Below are 17,813 nucleotides of genomic sequence, written 5' to 3' on the forward strand. Positions count from 1 at the left end.
CAACTTAACATTTTATCTGGAATTTCGGATTCTCCCCTCCCACCCACCCCCCCAAGAGGCTCTCCAAAATGTATAAATGAGCTTCAGGGTTTATCAGACCCATGTCTGCCCCTGGCTGGAGCACATGGCAAAAGCAGAGATTTTTGTGCTCTTTGAAGGTCCCCGGAGAAGGCAGCATGCAGGAGAGTGATCTATATGGTTTCTCCTCCAGCAATGAGAAGGATCACCGCCCCCTGCACTGAGCCCCTGATAAAGTAACTGAATAGTGTTTGGGGGACCTTGCAAGAGAAGAAATACATATCCCTAAAGAGCTCAACAGCATGCTCAGCTGTGGAGGACACTGGGACTGGGCCCCATGATCTGGAGTTGGACACAAGCAGATCCTTGTCTCCCCTCTTTTCCTTGGCCTCGGGGTTCACTGACTGAGGTCAAGCAGGAAAAATCACCTCCTCCATTTAGACTTTCTTCATGCTCTCATCTCCCTGCCAACACCTAGAGCTAAAAGTGGCTAAGTTCTGTTCATTGCCCTTGTTTCTAATAAGAAATTAAATAATTACCCTGCTTTATGTAGGTTGTAAGCCTCTGAAAGGCTGTTTGATCCCAAGCCCATGTGTCTGGGACCCTCCTGGAGCCAAGTCACTCCACCCAAAGAGGGGTGGCAGGGGTGTCTATAGGAAGTAAAGGTCTCACACACTGTGTTCCCTCCCTCCCCCTCCTCCTCTATCTAGGCTCCACTGCAGAGGCTGCCCGCATCATTTACCCTCTGGAGGCCCAGACTGTTATTGTCACCAAAGGCCAGAGTCTCATCCTGGAGTGTGTGGCCAGTGGGATCCCACCCCCTCGAGTCACCTGGGCCAAGGACGGATCCAACATTGCTGGCTACAACAAGACTCGCTTCCTGTTGAGCAACCTGCTCATCGACCCCACCAGTGAGGAAGACTCTGGCACCTACCGCTGCATGGCCAACAATGGAGTTGGGGAGCCCGGCGCGGCTGTCATCCTCTACAATGTCCAGGTGTTCGGTGAGTGTCTCCTCTGACCTTCCACTGCGCAGGGATGGAGGCCACTTGACAGGCAGAGATTCTTGGATTACTAGATTCAGGTCACTGGGTCAGAGCCGAAAAGTTGGTCTCATCAGAAATAAAGGTGGAAGAGACTTAAACAGAGCTGAGTGTGCAAAAGCAGCTGGCAAGGTGGGCAGGCTCAAGAGGGTCCCAGGACCTCAAGCTTTTATGGGCTGTGTGGACATGACAGTAGTCATTCCTGGAAAACTGGGTGTTGTGACCTTAACCCCTGCAGAATGCGTTACGTGTCATCAGCTGCTGCCTTATGTTAGGCGAAGGGGTCCTTGGACTTTGGAGAGTCAGACAAGGGCTTTTCATTTTCTAAGGGCTATGAATATTTCAGGTTAGTGAAATACTGCTGTAGTCTGTTTATATCAGAGTGCCAGAATGTCTTCGATCCTTTTTTTTCTTTTTTTAATGTTAGTTCTGGGACTTGAACTCTGTACCTCATGCTCTTACACCAGCACCCAGCCTGTCTTTTCTTCCCCCCCCTCCTCCCCCAGTGGTGATACTAATAGTACTTCAGGCCTTGTGCTTTTGAGGCAGATGCTCTATCCCTTGAATCACATATCCCAGCCCTTTTTTTGCTTTAGTTATTTTTTTTTAGAGTCTCACATTTTTGTCTGGACTTCAGTCTTCCTATTTATGCTTCTTTTGTACTTGGAATAACATATATGTGCCATTGCATCTAAAGATTGATTGTGATGGAGTCTCATTAACTTTGATCCTCTGGATCTCCATCTCCTGAGTAGCTGAGATTACAAGCATAAGCCTCCATGCCTAACTCAGGAGATGATCTTTGATCAACATCCAACCATTGAGTTGCCTAACTCCCACATCCAAAGGTGAAGACCCACGGTTTCAGTGTGCTGTTACCCTTTTCCTGTGGCAACTGCCCATAGGGAGAACCAATGCTCAGGGGAGGCAAGAACCACTCCCAGCTCTGTCCCCTCCCAACCTGTATGGGTCGGGGGCTACTTACCTCCATTGTGCTTTACTGCAGAACCTCCAGAAGTCACTGTGGAGCTGTCGCAGCTGGTTATCCCGTGGGGGCAGAGTGCCAAGCTCACCTGTGAGGTGCGTGGGAACCCCCCTCCGTCCGTGCTGTGGCTGAGGAATGCTGTGCCACTCATGGCCAGCCAGCGCCTCCGGCTGTCCCGCAGAGCCCTGCGTGTCGTGAGCGTGGGGCCCGAGGATGAAGGCGTCTACCAGTGCATGGCTGAGAATGAAGTCGGGAGTGCGCATGCCGTGGTCCAGCTGAGGACCGCCCGGCCAGGTGGGTGCAGCCCAGGGGTCTGAGATTCCAGTTGAACAGGTCCACAGCCTTTTTCTCAAAAGAAAATCAACTCAATGACTTTCAGACCAAAGTTCAACATTACATGAACTTACTCATTAAGGTGTGCAAGCAACACTAATGGAAGTTTAACCTCTGTATCTTTTTCATTTAGTTTTTATTGGATGTTCCATATGTTAAAAAAGTCAAGACTCTTTCATCATCCCCACTAGACCATGCAAAGCAATTTAGTGTGTACAGCAATAATTTTTCCCTTGTATTTTTTAAAAAAAATTTTTAGTTTGCAGAATCTGTGGGCCCTTAGGGCTCTAGGGAACCACGTTTGGCAATCAGTTCTCTAAAATAAAGAAAGGCAAGACTCTTTTTCTTTGCTTGAATTATTCCCATTGACAGCTAAACGGACACTCAGAACAGCATGATGAAGTCCCTACCTTCAGAAACCTTTGTATGAAGGAGGTAAAACTTCCTAAGGGATCAATTTGAGAAAAAGCAGCAATGAACAGTATAGTGCTGTGCCAGTATCATTTGGCATCCCTGTGCTGGGCTAAGGAGGGGCAGGAGCTGGTAGACTATGGACGCTTCCTGGAGGAGTTGCATCCTAACCTCTCTGGCCTCCAGATTCTCAAGGCAGCTCCAAATGACTTCCTATGCCAGGCCACCTCAGTGTTGAAGGAAAATGCTCACACTATGCTCTGCTGTTGAGATCCCATAGTAAATCTACTTGCCTCATCCCCAGTCCAGACAGGTGAAGGAAAGTGCAAATTGAGATCATTCACTATGGTAGTTTTCTTTGTCACTGTAACAACTTTAAGGGAGAAGAGATTATTTGGGCTCATAGTTTTAGAAGTTCCAGTCTGTTAAAGCCTGGAAACATGGTAGAGTGAACAACTCACCTCCTGGCAGTTGAGAAGCAAAGAGAATGCCTGTCCCTACTCTAGATGATTTTTCTCCTTACCCCATTTTATTCCACTTGGGCTCCCAGCCTAAGCAATGGTGTAGTCCATATTCAGAGTGAGTTTTTCTCACTTAATCTGCTCATAGACACAGCCAGATATGTGCTTTACTTATTCTGGAGGCATTTCTCAATCCAATCAACTTGACAGGGTTAACAATCACAAGTTCAACCCCTTGTTGAATTGATGCCCTCTAATCATAAGCATTCTGCTCCTGGCCCTCGAAGGCTTATGGTCATCTTACAATGTGAATGTATTCTCCAAAACTCCTTCTCCCAAAGTCCCCACAGTCTTCCAACATTGTTCAAAAACCCAAGTTCAGTGTCTCCCCTGAGACTCAAGGAAACATGGTAGCGGTGAGTCCCCATCAATTTATGTAGTTCCAATATCTAATGCCTTAGAGTAATCATTCCCATTTCAAAGGAAAGGAATGACATAAAGGAAGGATAGAATCAAAACAAGACTAAACCAGTAGGGCAAACATTAAACCCTGTGTGTATCTCACATCTGAGCACATGGTGGTAAGATGTGGATCCCAGAAACCTTGAGCAGCCTTACCGCAGGGGCTGCTATTAGCAGCCCACATGAGCTCTCTCCTGACTGGCTCATCTCGTTGCCTGTCATTTTTTCTTGACAGATTTTTCACCTTGCAGGCATCTCTGACTTCCTGGAAACTCTGTTGCATCTTCTTCAGCCTCATAGCTTTACCCATGGCGTCCTTAAGGGCTCCTCTGACTCTGCTTCACACTGCTTGACTTCCCAGTCTATCCTTGGAAATCCAGGAGGAAGCTTTCATGATCCCAGATATCTTTTACTCTGCTCCTTCCTGTACAACTATTCCTAGACACTAATGGGTCACATCAAGATATGCTGCCAGCTAAATAGGCCTCTGATTGTCTACGTGGTTGAATGAGGGGAAACACTTCCCTAGGCAGCCTGCCCCGAATGAATGAAAACTTTCACACCTTCAGCCTGCAGTGGGTGGGGTCTAGCCAATTCCCAAGACGCTCTTGATGAATCTTCCCTATTGTCTTAGTGCACAGTGTACAGCTACCTGTTAGTATATCTAATCTTAGTAATCATGCCCTCTTTGTCCCAAACTACATAAGAAATTTCCTCTGCCAGATTAACTAGTCTGTTCCTTTTGAACTTAATGTCCCACAAAGTCCCAACACACATGACTTCTGTGCCCAATTCCAAACAGAGTTTTCCTCCCCCTCTGCAACGCCATGAGCACAGCCTTTACAGTCTGCATCCTATCAACATTTCCCACAGAATCACCCACTAAACCCTGCTGACAGCATTCTGAGACTTCACCAGCCCACGTCTCCAAACTTGCCCAAATTCCTCCCACAAACCAGTGCCAAAGGCTTAAGGACCACATGGCAGATTTAGTCACAACAACAACCCCATTCTCTGGTACCAATTTTCCTACATTAGTCACATTTTCCATCACTGAGAAAACAGAAGAGGAGAAATTATTTATTTTGACTCACAGCTTCAGAAGTTTTCATCTATATTCCTCGGCTCCATTGACTTGGGGCTTGTGAAGAGACAGAGCATCATGGCAGCAGGAGTGTGTGTCAGAGATAGGAAACAGAAGACAGGAAGGGACCAGGGTCAGTTGTACCCTTCGAAAGCATTCTCTCAATGACTTCCTCCAGCTAAATCCTACCTCCTAAACTTCCACCACCTCCCCAAAATGGCGCCACCATCTGGGAAACAAGCAATCAGCACATGAGCCTATGGGAAACAATTCATAGTCAAACGATGGCATCACTCAAGATGTACCTGCTCAGGACATAGGAGGTCAGCAGGTTGCTAATGTGCTTGTCTGCCATCTCTGAGCTGTAGCAAGTGGCCCAGGCCAGGTCTCTAAGCGACCTTTCCCTCTGGCAGGGCAGAGGCACCGTCTCTCTCTTCCTGAGCCTAGCTGTATGTCACAGGGCAGTCAATGGTGGTCTCCAGTCTTCTGTGACCTTATTATCAGTTTACTCCCTGGCAGATGACCAAAGTGGTACTCACTCCCTCCCTTTCTCCTTCTTTTTCCTGCTGGATCCCTAGGCACGACACTGAGACCCTGGAGGGATGCTAAGCTAGCCACTTCCACACCTCCTGCACCACCCTCCAGATCCGGCGGCCCTGACCAGACGCTGAGGGAGCGCCCAGGGCTCACCAGGCCACTGACCTCGGTGCAGCCTGCTTCTCTGCAGTGTCCGGGCGAGAAGGGGCACGTGACCCCAGCTGAGGCTCCCATCATTCTCAGCTCTCCTCGGACCTCTAAGACCGACTCCTATGAGCTGGTGTGGCGGCCCCGGCATGAGGGTGGCAGCCGGGCACCCATTCTCTACTACGTGGTGAAACACCGCAAGGTATGGCCCTGGTATTGTCCTGCCACTTCCTGTTGGGTACCTCTGTTTCCTAACCTAATGTTTTCCAAGGAGCTGGGCTGTAAGATGGGCAGTAGAACCCAGAGAAGCCAGAAAAGAGACGGAGTGAGTGGGGCATGGACCCTCACGTCTGAGCCTTGTACACCTGTTCCCAGAAGCTAATGCCAGCTACTAGTCCAGAGACAATTAGCCAGCTCTTTTACATCACCACTCTCGCCTTCTTCATCTGTCGTTTGGCCATGTTGTTTGGGCTTTGTAACCAAAAGTAAACTCTGCTGGGTACATACCTGCAGCAGCTCTGGCATGACAAGCTAGCCCAACAGCCAGCAAAACAAATATTTGTGAACAAGTGTTTTCCCCATGGGCTACAAAATGCCCCTCAGTTCTCAGAATTCACCATGACTACACTCTGACAAGCAGGCATTTGAGCTCCCCGCGGCGGACTATGTTGTTGAGACCTTCACAGAGGGGAGACTGTCCAGGAGGATGTTTTGGGAGCTGTTGGGGAGAGAATCCCGGCTGTGACAGGATGCAGGGACCGCACTGAGCCAGCCCCCACGTCCCTGGACACTGTGTCCCAGGTAGAGGGACAGGGCCTCCAGACTGCCATCTTCCCCCACTAGGGTTGTCAGGAAGAGGACATGAAAGTCCCTCAAGATATCTTTGAAAACATCTCTTTTCACCCCAGGGATGTGCTACTTTCTCTTTAAGGACAGTCAATAGTAGAAAATGATTGTTCTTCAAATGCATTCATTTGAAAAAACAATGGATTGGTATTAGCAAATCGTAAATACTGAGTTTTCTAATGCATACACATTATTTTTGCTCCGAAAAGTGCCAGGTATACTAAGTAGAAGATATGGAGAAAAGAGAATCTATGAATGTAGAACAGGAAATATTCCCTTCTTTTCCATCTCAAAAAATGAATAAGAAATAAAAAATCACTCTTATCCTATAAAAGGCATTGGCTGTGCAGAAGTCAGGACCGACTAGTTACTCACATTCTGACTTTTTCGTTTTATATTCTTCTAGAAGACCTGGGGGCAAGATAACTCCCAGTGCCCCCTTGCAGCCCGGGGTGGTCAGCGTAGCCCCAGGCGGCCTCCTGGTAGGAGGCCAGCCCTCAGCCCAGAGCCTGCTCACCTCCTCCCAGGCAGCCAACAAAGGGGTGAATGAGCTTGAAACAAGAAACAGCCTTGTTCAGCAATGGTCCAGGGCAGGGCTGCCCCCTACATTCTTATGTAACTGGACACCTCCACCAGGGTTGTAGACAAAGACCAGGAAAGGCCAAACATGCATGGTCCCCAAGAGACAAAACCCCAATGCATGAGCAAGAATAATATTTTTCAGGCCAATAGGTGGCCAAGAAATTGCCCCATACAAGAGACAGGCTGGCAAAAACTGCTGTGGCGATCCGGAAATGCCAGGCTGAGGCCACATTCAACCTTCTCAGTGTGTGTGTGTGACAGTGACTAATTACCCTTGTGGTTCTTATTTTCATTTCTGGGCCCATTGGAAGTGGGAGGCCAGTGAGGGACGGGCAGAGGGAGAAGGGGGGTACAGGGGAGTGAGAGTCAGGACAGGAATCCCTTCTGAGTCTGGCTTCTGAAGGGAAAGCGGACGCTCAGAGGTGTTGGATGGATGTTGCAAAGGCAGAAGGAATCTTTAAAGGCAATCCTGCTTGTAGAACTCACGTGTCTTAAAGATCGTCACCCAAACAAGAGAATTCTTTAAAAAAAAATCAATAGCATTTGTGTTACATTTGTTTTTTCTTCTTCTGCCATGGGGGACTGGGTTATTCAGTTGATATGCACTTTGTTCTTGTGCACAAACACTCTCAGCTGCTGGTGCACTGCAGACCTTGGACTACTGTGTTTGGGTTTCCAGCACCACTGGGGAAATCTCAGTTTGTAAAAACCTCTCTCCTTGGAACAAATCCTGGAAGTCTGACATTAATGAGCCCAGTTCATTCCTGTCCCTTTGAATGGTAGGTTTTGTTCTGCTTTGGAATATTCTACTTGGGGATAAGAGCTTTCCCTACCAGCTGCTCTCTTTCTTCATCAAACCCTGGAGACTCACAGAGCTGACTGTTCAGAGCTTGTCCTAAGGGATGGCTGAGATGCAAGAATCTCCCTCCATCACCTGTTGGGGGCTGGGGACCCTGTATTTTTCTTCCGATTTAGAGAGCCCCACCATTAAAAAATTATTTGTAATATTACAAGTCATTCCTAATTGCTGTTATTCTCCTTCTTCCTTTACTTCTTCCTTCTTTGTTCTCCTCTTCTCTCCTTCCTCTTCCCTCCTCCTCTTCCTTCTTCTTCCTCTTCTCCACCTCTCTCTTCCTGTTCTTCCTCTCCCCCTTCCCTCCTCCTATTTCTCTATTCTCCTCTTCCTCTCCTCTCCTCTCCTCTCCCCTCCCTTCCCCTCCCCTCCCCTCTCCTCCCCTCTTCTCTTCTCTCCTCTCCTCTTCTCTTCTCTCTCCCTCCTGCTCTTCCTCCTCCTCCTCCTACTTCTTTTTATCTAGTACTAGGTGTAAGGTCTGCTCCTGGATGGTGAGCAGACTCCACCCTCCTCCCAGCAAAGTCTCCACCCAGTACCTGCGTTACCTAGGCAACTGGGACACCTGGAGGAGGTCACGTCTGCATCCGCTGAGGTCACACCTGAATTTGATGTGGCCACACCCTTCTCCACCCATACCCTAGATAAGGCCTAGCGCAGGCCCAGACGCGCGCTTTCTCTAGCTCTTCTCTCTCTCTTTCCCAGCTCTCCCAGCTCTCTTTCCCAGGCCCTTTCCCCACCACATGGAGGACCAAGATGGCCTGGTGCCAGCAGGAACGATGAATAAACCTACCCCTTGAATACCACGTGCGTGGTGCAGTTCTTACTCGGCTACCTCTTTTTAAAAACCTAACACTAGGATTTGAACTCAGGGCCTCCAGTTCTTTCTCATGCTTTTCACTCATGATTATCACTCTATCTCCAGATCTCACTTTTTGCTGCTAAATTGGAGATGAGAGTCTTTTGGATTTGTCCGTCTTTAGTTTGAGATTCTCTGATCTCAGCCTTCTGAGTAGGTAAGATTATAGGTTTGAGAGACAAGCTCCCAGCTCCAGTTTTTTAAATTCTAAGCAAGGACAGGGGGAAAGAGCAAGCAAAGAAAAGAGGATTCAATTGACAGAAACCTCATCAGTAAAGGAGGCATGGGGAGAGAACCAGGGCAAAGGCCTGGAATTTGTTGGAAACCTCTCAATGCTAACAGCTTTATGTAAGTCACCTAATTTAACTTCAGAATAACCAAGGAATTTTATTTGCCTCATTTTAGAAATGTCAGCTTAGGACTCATAGAGTGAGGGAGTTTGTTCACATTTGTACAAGCAGGACTTGAACTCCGGACTTTCTGCCTTCATCCCCAGTCCTCTGGCTAGGACAGGTTCCATTCGGAGTATGCTCTTTGGAGTTGTGACAGAGTGTCTGTGCTCACTAGCGCTGCAGCTTTGAACAGATAGATTAGCTTTCTAAGCTTTGTCATCTCAGATGGGAATACTGTGACACTCTTGGGCTCCTGTGAGAACAAGTGGCATTGTGTGCACAGGACAGTTCTGTGCCTTGCTCACCGTAACAGCCATGGCCACCCTGGGAACTCAGGAAGTGTTGCCATCGCTGCTCATTGTGCTGCTTTTGTCCACCTTCTCATTACTGCCTCTCACTCAACTAGAGACTGAGGAGCCCTGTGTGAGTGGCTCAGCACACAAGGAGGCCGAAAGTTGGCTGTGGGAGTCTGGGGAAGTACTGAGGCTGGGGGACCCCGTTAGACAGGCTCTCAACAATATCAACCAGGCCTTCTGATCTTCAGGGGTCATTTGATGAGGAACCGGGAAGCCTGGCTTGACTGCTCAGCTGAGACAACTGACCTGCCACTGGGAGGATCAGTCTGAGTGCAGCAGTGCCACCTGCCCCTAACTCATCCCATTGCCCACTTGGTTTCCATCCTTTTGCCTTCTTGGGCTCAGTTCTGCTCTGCTTGCAAACCACAGCACCCCCATCACCCAAGGGGAAGAGGCACTCCTTACACCAGCCACCTTCTCCAGCAGGTCACAAACGCTTCTGATGATTGGACCATTTCTGGCATTCCAGCCAATCAGCACCGCCTGACCCTCACCAGGCTTGACCCTGGGAGCTTGTATGAAGTGGAGATGGCAGCTTACAATTGCGCCGGCGAGGGTCAGACCGCCATGGTCACCTTCCGTACTGGTAAGGTCAAACACTGCACCTAGCTTACAGTTTCCATGGGCTCAAGGGAGTTAAACCAGGTCCATGTGTAACACCCTGCTCACCTTGTCTAGCTCTTCATTTCAAATTCTGTCCTTCCTCCAGCCGCTGCCTCCTGGGGCTTGTGTGCCAAGCTGAAGTGTCATCATTTGGTGGTGGTGGTGGTGGTGGTGGTAGTGGTGGTGGTGGTGGTGGTCATGGGGCTTGAACTCAGAGCCTGACACTATCCCTAAGCTGTTTCACTCAAAGCTAGGGCTCTACCACTTTGAGCAACAGCTCCACTTCCTGTTTTCTGTTGGTTAGTTGGTGATAAGAGGCTTTTGGACTTTTCCTGCCAGGCTGGCTTTGAACTGCCACCCTCAGATCTCAGCCTCCTGAGTGGCAGGAATGATAGGTGTGAGTCACCAACGCCTACCTATAGTGTCACTTTCTACCAGGAGCAGCCCTCTCTTGTCATCATTTTGTCCATCTTTCACTCAAGGAGCAGCAGCAAAACGACTCAGAGCCAAGCAGGGCTGGGAATCAGATCCCACTTCAGTGTTCTGTGTTCTTGTTTGTGTCACTTGGTCATAGCCCTTGGCAGATTCTCAGGCAAAAAGGACTCTGTAAGGAAGGGAATCTAGTGCCTCTCTGACTGATCCCAACCCATTTCTACCCAGGACGGCGACCCAAGCCCGAGATCATAGCCAGCAAGGAGCAGCAAGTCCAGAGAGATGACCCTGGAGCTGGTCCCCAGAGCAGCAGCCAGCCGGATCATGGCCGCCTCTCCCGTAAGCCCAGCAGCAATTAGGGGAGGGAGGTGGTGGAGAGCGGAGGCACAATCAGAATGAACTGCATCAGAGCTCAGACAAGCCCCTTGCTGCAGTGGGGTTTGGGTTCTGTAAGTCCAGGAGTTCTGGTGATATTCTCTTGACATTGCCCCCGTTTCACCACAACGAGAAAAGGAAAACTGGAGCTTTTCAAATAAAAGATGAGCCAGCCAAACCCAGGAATCACTGACTCCCTGGATCTAGAAAGCCCTGGCTGTGCATGCTGGCTCTGCAGAACTGGGGGCCAGGGATTTGCTAATTCCAGGGGAGAAGACTATAGAAAGGAGAAAGGCCTTTCAAGCCAGGTCTGGTCAGATTGTGTAGCATCACCTGATGGTGTCCCTGATTCCTGACCCTTCCTCACTCTGCATGGTCCTCCAGCCCCAGAAGCTCCCGACAGGCCTACCATCTCCATGGCCTCAGAGACCTCGGTGTATGTTACTTGGATCCCCCGTGGGAACGGTGGCTTCCCAATCCAGTCCTTCCGCGTGGAGTACAAGAAGCTGAAGAAAGTAGGCGACTGGATTCTGGCCACCAGTGCCATCCCTCCCTCGCGGCTCTCTGTGGAGATCGCGGGTCTCGAGAAAGGTAAGGGTCTGGCGCTCTTCTAACCAGTCCCCCACTGCCCTGCCCATGGATAGGCTGGAAGAGGAGGAGCCGCCATGCCGGCCCTTCTCTACACTCCAGACCAGTCCTCCACCCCTCAGTGTGCTTGTGGATGCAATCCGTGGCCCTCAGTGCCACAAATCCTCCCTTCCCCCTCTCTCTGTCAGAGACGTTTCCCCAGGCAGCTCTTCTTTCACAGGACAGGCTGTCTGGAAGGATGCTGAGCTTTGACGGGCTGTAGGGAATACAGTGTGTTTCCTGTGTTCAGTGAGGGTCTCCTTTGTCAGGCACCTCTTACAAATTCCGAGTGCGAGCCCTGAATATGCTGGGGGAGAGCGAACCCAGCGCCCCGTCGAGGCCCTACGTGGTGTCTGGCTACAGCGGCCGAGTGTACGAGAGACCTGTGGCGGGCCCTTACATCACCTTCACCGACGCAGTCAACGAGACCACCATCATGCTCAAGTGGATGGTAAGGTGCCGTGGGAAGACAGGACTTAGGCTCAGCCCTTCTCCTAAGATGCCTCCTCTGAGTTGTTCCTCCTCTGCCCCACCCGCCACCCCTGTCCCGGGGGGTTCCCCTGGTTGTTGGGCTTCCTGCACATGAAACACCCCACTTTGGTGGATTTGGGAGGCTCCTCCTAGGGAGTCAGAACTGTTGTTAGCAATCTCCTGTTCGTTTTGGTGCCCCAACTGCTCCTATTTTCAGACTGGGCCATCCTCCTTCCTTCCTGTCCCCCGACATCAATTGTTCTCACCCTCAGCTGCCCCCCCCAGGGAAGAATCAGAAGGGACTGATGATATCTTGGAAGAAAATGCAGTTTGTTTGTTTCTCTCTGAAAATGTGTGGACTTCTGGGCAAAATAAAATAATATGCCATCTCCACAGCCTCCTTTACAGAACTGCAGGGACATCATCGAGAATGTTTGCCAGGGACCCCCAATGCCATGCAAACTCTGGACTGGGGAGGAACCTCCACACCCCAGCGGTTTTGCTTTGCCGATGATTTCTGTACTCCACTGTCAACCTGTCTCTTCTCCATTCCCTATAGTACATCCCAGCAAGCAACAACAACACCCCAATCCACGGCTTTTACATCTACTACCGCCCCACAGACAGCGACAATGACAGTGACTACAAGAAGGACATGGTGGAAGGTGAGCAGCACTGTGTGGGACGTAGCTTCTCCTGCTGGTTGGTGAAAGCCAAAAAGCTGCGTCTAGTCACCAGACAACCTGCGCACTATGTCATTCCATGATCAACTTGGCACCCCTTCATTTAAAAAGCAAAACAAAACATGTTGCCTGGTTCTGATGGCTCACGCCTATAATCCTAGCTACTCAAGAGGCTGAGATCTGAGGATCGCGGTTCAAACCTAGCTTGCGCAGAACAGTCAGTGAGACTCTTACTTCCAGTGAACTAACCAAAAGTGAGAAGTGGAGGTGCGGCTCAATAGGTAGAGTACCAGCCTTGAGCAAAAAAGCTAAAGGAGAGTACCAAGCCCTAGTACAAGCTCTAGTACCAGCACAAAAACAAACAAAAAGCTTTATTTCCATGATGACATGGTGAAGGAATGGAGGTGGACACCAGAACACTTCCTCCAGAGTGTTCCCACCACCTCCGCCCCTGTGCCAGCCAGTGGCAGCAGCACAGACACATAGCCCTGTCTGATTCTTAATTGTGAGGTCAGAGCCAAGCCAACACCAAATGCATCACCATGCATCCTTCTCCCTCTTTCCCAGGGGACAGGTACTGGCACTCCATCAGCCACCTGCAGCCAGAGACCTCCTATGATATCAAGATGCAGTGTTTCAATGAAGGAGGGGAGAGCGAGTTCAGCAATGTGATGATCTGCGAGACCAAAGGTGATCCTTTGTAGCTTCTCCTCTCCCTTTCTTGTAGCAAAGTAGGACAAAGTCACTATTCTGTGCCAATCAATCCCTCTGTCAAGTATCCCCAGACCTCATCAGCTGTAACTTTTCTGCTGTCCCAAAACATATGCACGTAACTTGTTACTGTTTGTGCACTGCTCACATGGATAGATATTAAATCCATTTTTTAAAAATATTGAATGTGAGGGAGTGGCTCACACCACTGGTAGCTCATGCCTGTGACTTATCTCCAGTTAACCAGCAAAAAGCCAGAAATGGAGCTGTGGCTCAAGTGGTAGAGCACCAACCTGGAGCAGAAAATCCTAGTGAGAGCACAAGGCCCTGAGTTCAAGAAGCCTTAGTACTGGCACAAAATCAAAATAATTTAAATGTAATAAAATAAATACAAAAGTGAGGTGGAGTGTATTGCAGAGAGCAGTCTGGAGACGATCACAAAGGAGAGAAAACACCACATTCCTGTTATCGAGACAATAACTGTCTCTCTACACACTTGGCATTGCTTCACAATCTCTTGTTCACAACACTCGCCAAGGGACTCCTTGTGATACTTCCTGCCCTTGTTGCCCATGCACCGGGAAGGGAGGACGCAGGTACCTGCGTCAAGTAGAACACTGAGTGTCCACGGGAAAGAACTTTACACAGCTTTTAAGACTCTTCTGGAAGGACTGAGGCTTCAGGCTGGCAGGAGGAGGTTGTTGCCTGGGAGACAGGTCCAGACTAGAAGTTGCTTCAGCTTGTTGGAGTGTCCAGTACCTGAGAAGAAGATGAGAGCGGGTGGCTGAGGGAAAAGGCCAGGATCACTGGGGCCTGCAGTGGGCAGTCGGAACCACTCAAGGCTCTGAAATGAGAAGGGTTGTAGTTGGATTTATTTGCTAAGAATTGTCACCTGTGATCATGCATGGACCAGGCAAAGGAAAGCGAACTGGGCCCCTAAAGTAAAAAGAAAAGGGATGTGTATGAATCATCTCTTTTGAGAAAGCTTGGACAGATCAGGACTAACTGACTGAACGCTGGGATTAGGACAATATGAAAGGAGTTAGAAGCAAGCTCGGCGGTTTAGCTCAGAAATCCTACCTAGCTGTGGCTGCCATGTACTGAAATAGAAATGACGAGAAATCAGTTTTAGAGGCATGCTGCAATTGGTAGAGTGCTAACCAATGAGCAAAAATGGATACAGGTACCAAGTTTGAGTCTTGGCCTCAGACCAAGAAAACGAAATGCATTTTTATGAGAAAGGAACAAGATAAAACCAATTGGAAGGTTTACTGAGTATCTGATTCTCTAGAAACATTGAAATGAAGGTGGGTGATTAATGAAGCAAGTATTCTCCGTGGGTCCCAGTAGGTTTTTGATGTGTCTTTAGAATACAGGTGGAAATCGAAGAACGGGTGAGATTGCACAAAGAGCATATGCCGAACCAGTTCATTCTCAGCGTCTGAGGAGGCAGAAGGAAAGGGTGGGGAAAACTGTTAGTCAGAGTGGTAGGTAGGAGCACCAGGAGGCTGTGCATCTGAGAGCTGAGTGAGGAGACAGCTGGGAAAAGTTAACAATGCCAGGCACACCTGGAATGGCAAACCCCAGAGAGACGGGGCATGATAGAACTGCTCACGTTTGAGTCAGCCTTTCTCAATCCCTGTCTGTCCTACAAAGTCCCAAAACATCTGTGGCCCCTGCAGCCCAAGATTTCACCACCCCTCTTCCCCCTAGGCTCTGTCAGTACATTCTGCCATTCCCAGGTCCTTTGCTGGTTCCATGCATTTTAAATATTTTCATCTCCACATCTTGAAATGTAAGGCTCAAGTCTCAACAATACCAAATTTCACGTAAGAGTTCCTGCTGAGTGTTGATTCTGGTTCAGAATCAAGCCTTTGTCTTGTTTCACTCATGGGATTGGGGCAGTGAGGTTTTTTTTTCTACGTGTTATGAAGGAAATGTCCAAGAAAATACATGATCGAGTGGGTTTTATCCACAATTGCAGCTCGCAAGTCTTCTGGTCAGCCTGGCCGACTCCCACCGCCCACTCTGGCCCCACCACAACCTCCACCCCCAGAAACCATAGAGCGGCCAATGGGCACAGGGGCCATGGTAGCACGGGCCAGCGACTTGCCCTATCTGATTGTTGGAGTCGTCCTGGGCTCAATTGTCCTCATCATTGTCACCTTCATCCCTTTCTGCCTGTGGAGAGCATGGTCTAAGCAAAGTGAGTACTCCTCCTTGGTGTGGAGGGAGAGTGCGGGGAGGGAGGAGGCTGGGGAGGGAGGATGGGCCCTCGCCTACCAAGGAGCCTCTGCCAGGGCAGGGCCAGAGGGGCTGTTTCACAGCTACCAGCAGCTCTAGCTCCTGGAAGTCCCTCAGTCAGAGAACACCTTGGCTAACAGCAGTGTGGAGAGGAAGACATTACTCAGTCTCTAAAGCTGGGTGCTTTTCTGGCTCCATCCTCTTCTGAGGCCTGCAGCTGTACCTCCAGCCTCATGTTGCTCTACTCTTTTTGTCCACTCTTTCTTCTTCCTTTGGCAGCACTTAAAGCCAACTTCCCCTCACCACCTCTTTCCACCAAGCCTTTGCCTTGTTGTCTCCCCTACGCTTCTCACTCCAAAATAAAGGAAGAAATGGATGGCTGGAGCCAGGTGATGGTGGCTCATGCCTAGAAGGCTAGCGACTCAGGAGGCTGAGATCTGAGGATCACAGTTCAAACCCAGCCCGGACAGGACAGTCTATGAGACTCTTATCTCCACCAAACTACCAAAAAGCCAGAAGCTGTGGCTCTAGTGGTAGAACACTAGCCTTGAGCAAAAACAAAGAGGCTCAGGGACAGTGCCGAGGCCCTGAGTTCAAGCCCCAGGACCAGCACCAAAAAAAGAAAAAGAAAATGGGTGATAACGATTCTGAGAGAAAATGCTTCCATCCCATGGACAGTCCATCTCCCTGTCTGCATCTCCATGTGGTCAGCAGTGTGGGGATTTTTTTCCCCAGTTGCTTGAGGTTTCCTGAGCTCCACACACGTCTTTTTTCTTCTAGAACATACAACCGATCTGGGTTTTCCTCGAAGTGCTCTTCTGTCCTCTTCCTGCCAGTACACTATGGTGCCATTGGGAGGACTTCCGGGTCACCGAGCCAACGGACAGTCTTACTTCAGTGGCATCAACGGACGGGCCTGTGCCAATGGGATGCATGTGAGCAGGGGCTGCCCGGTGGCTGCGGTTGGCTGCCCAGGCATGAAACCTCAACAGCACTGCCCAGGGGAGCTGCCGCAGGTAATGTGCACCTGGGGGTGGCCCCCACGTGGGACAGGAGGAGAGACAGTGGGCTGCCTCAGACCTGAGCACGGAGCCCTGGGACGTCTAACCCCTGACATGACCTTTCCTTCCTCTTCCCTTCCAGCAGCAGGACGACGCTGGCTTGCTGAGGCAGACCATCCTCGGCAACGGGTATGAATCCCAGAGCCACCGGGTTACCAGGTGACCAGCTCCCTCCCTGTCTTCCTTTCACATCCCCCTCCCCAAGCCCCAGAGCCTCACTTTCTCTATAGCTCCTCAAGTGTAGGTCTGTCACCCAGCCAAGCTCAGTGCTTTGCTTGGGAGTTCTCAAATCTGCCGACACTGGCAGCCCCAGTTCCTGGGGGGCTCATTGTACTGGGAATTATGAGGCCCCTTCTGCCCGGGGGGCGGGGGGTCTGAGTCATTCCCACATGGAAGGGAGAACAGCCCACTGGACTCCAGGGTTCACACTTGCCCAACACAGAATAGAGAAGGGAGGAGAACGCTGTGCCTATTTTTCACACTCAGTCCTTGACCAAGGAAGCTGCTAAGGACTGGAGGCTGGTCGATCCATTCTTCCCCCTCCTCACCTTCCAACTCTGGTCTTGTGCCATGCAGGGGTCCGAGTTCTAGCCCGGATGAGGGGTCTTTCTTATATACACTGCCTGATGACTCCACACACCAGCTGCTCCAGCCCCAAGACTGCAGCCACCTCCTGGAGCCATCTACCACCGTTCACCAGGCAGGAGTGAGGAAGGGGCCAGAGAGTCCTGGGCTGGAAGCTGCATGGGACCCGCCATTTCACTCAGGTCAGCTAGGAACAGAGCGGAGCAATGGCACAGGCCGGGGATGGCCAGAGGGTGGTACTCTCAACTTGGAATCCGGGGAGATAGCAGTCGGCAAGGTGGTACCCATTCTCCTCTATTGCTGATCTATGGCAGCGTCCCAGGCCCACACTTCAACCCAAGGTCTGCGAAAGATGAGGAAAGGGATATTCTTATTTCAGAGAGAAAGCCCATTCTGTCTCTGCCTCTCAAGGTCATTCACAAATGCTTTTCCCCTCTCATCACACTAAGACATTTCTCATCCCTTGCCTTGTTGGGTCTTGTCTCTTAATTAAGGAATAAGTTGCATCAGTCATTGGGAGCCAAGTATTTAAAAACATCCTAACTCTGTGCTTCCACAGAACTTTTCCTGTCGGGGGCTCAGGGCCATTCACTCTGGCCCATCCCACATGTCCCTCTGCACCCGCTTCCTGGAAATCTGAGGGTGCCTTGCTGGA

The 17,813-nt window shown here is 50.0% G+C and overlaps 1 protein-coding gene across 2 annotated transcripts in view; it reads left to right on the forward strand.

Annotated features, from left to right (window-relative positions):
• The window catches only part of Boc (BOC cell adhesion associated, oncogene regulated), a 39,263-nt gene that overhangs the window by 20,308 nt on the left and 1,142 nt on the right, over positions 1–17,813 (forward strand). Inside the window, exons 5-17 of one of the 2 annotated variants that reach the window (XM_013028523.1) lie at positions 729–1,022; positions 2,068–2,340; positions 5,376–5,683; positions 9,790–9,952; positions 10,630–10,740; positions 11,161–11,367; positions 11,673–11,854; positions 12,434–12,539; positions 13,125–13,247; positions 15,253–15,474; positions 16,293–16,528; positions 16,656–16,732; positions 17,150–17,340. In XM_013028523.1, coding sequence (XP_012883977.1) covers positions 729–1,022; positions 2,068–2,340; positions 5,376–5,683; positions 9,790–9,952; positions 10,630–10,740; positions 11,161–11,367; positions 11,673–11,854; positions 12,434–12,539; positions 13,125–13,247; positions 15,253–15,474; positions 16,293–16,528; positions 16,656–16,732; positions 17,150–17,340 — 2,493 coding nt within the window. The remainder of the gene's footprint in view (positions 1–728; positions 1,023–2,067; positions 2,341–5,375; positions 5,684–9,789; positions 9,953–10,629; positions 10,741–11,160; positions 11,368–11,672; positions 11,855–12,433; positions 12,540–13,124; positions 13,248–15,252; positions 15,475–16,292; positions 16,529–16,655; positions 16,733–17,149; positions 17,341–17,813) is intronic. The other variant, XM_013028524.1, reaches the window with a different exon arrangement.

Source organism: Dipodomys ordii, unplaced genomic scaffold (genome assembly GCF_000151885.1).
Source record: "Dipodomys ordii isolate 6190 unplaced genomic scaffold, Dord_2.0 Scaffold111, whole genome shotgun sequence".
NCBI lineage: Eukaryota > Metazoa > Chordata > Mammalia > Rodentia > Heteromyidae > Dipodomys > Dipodomys ordii.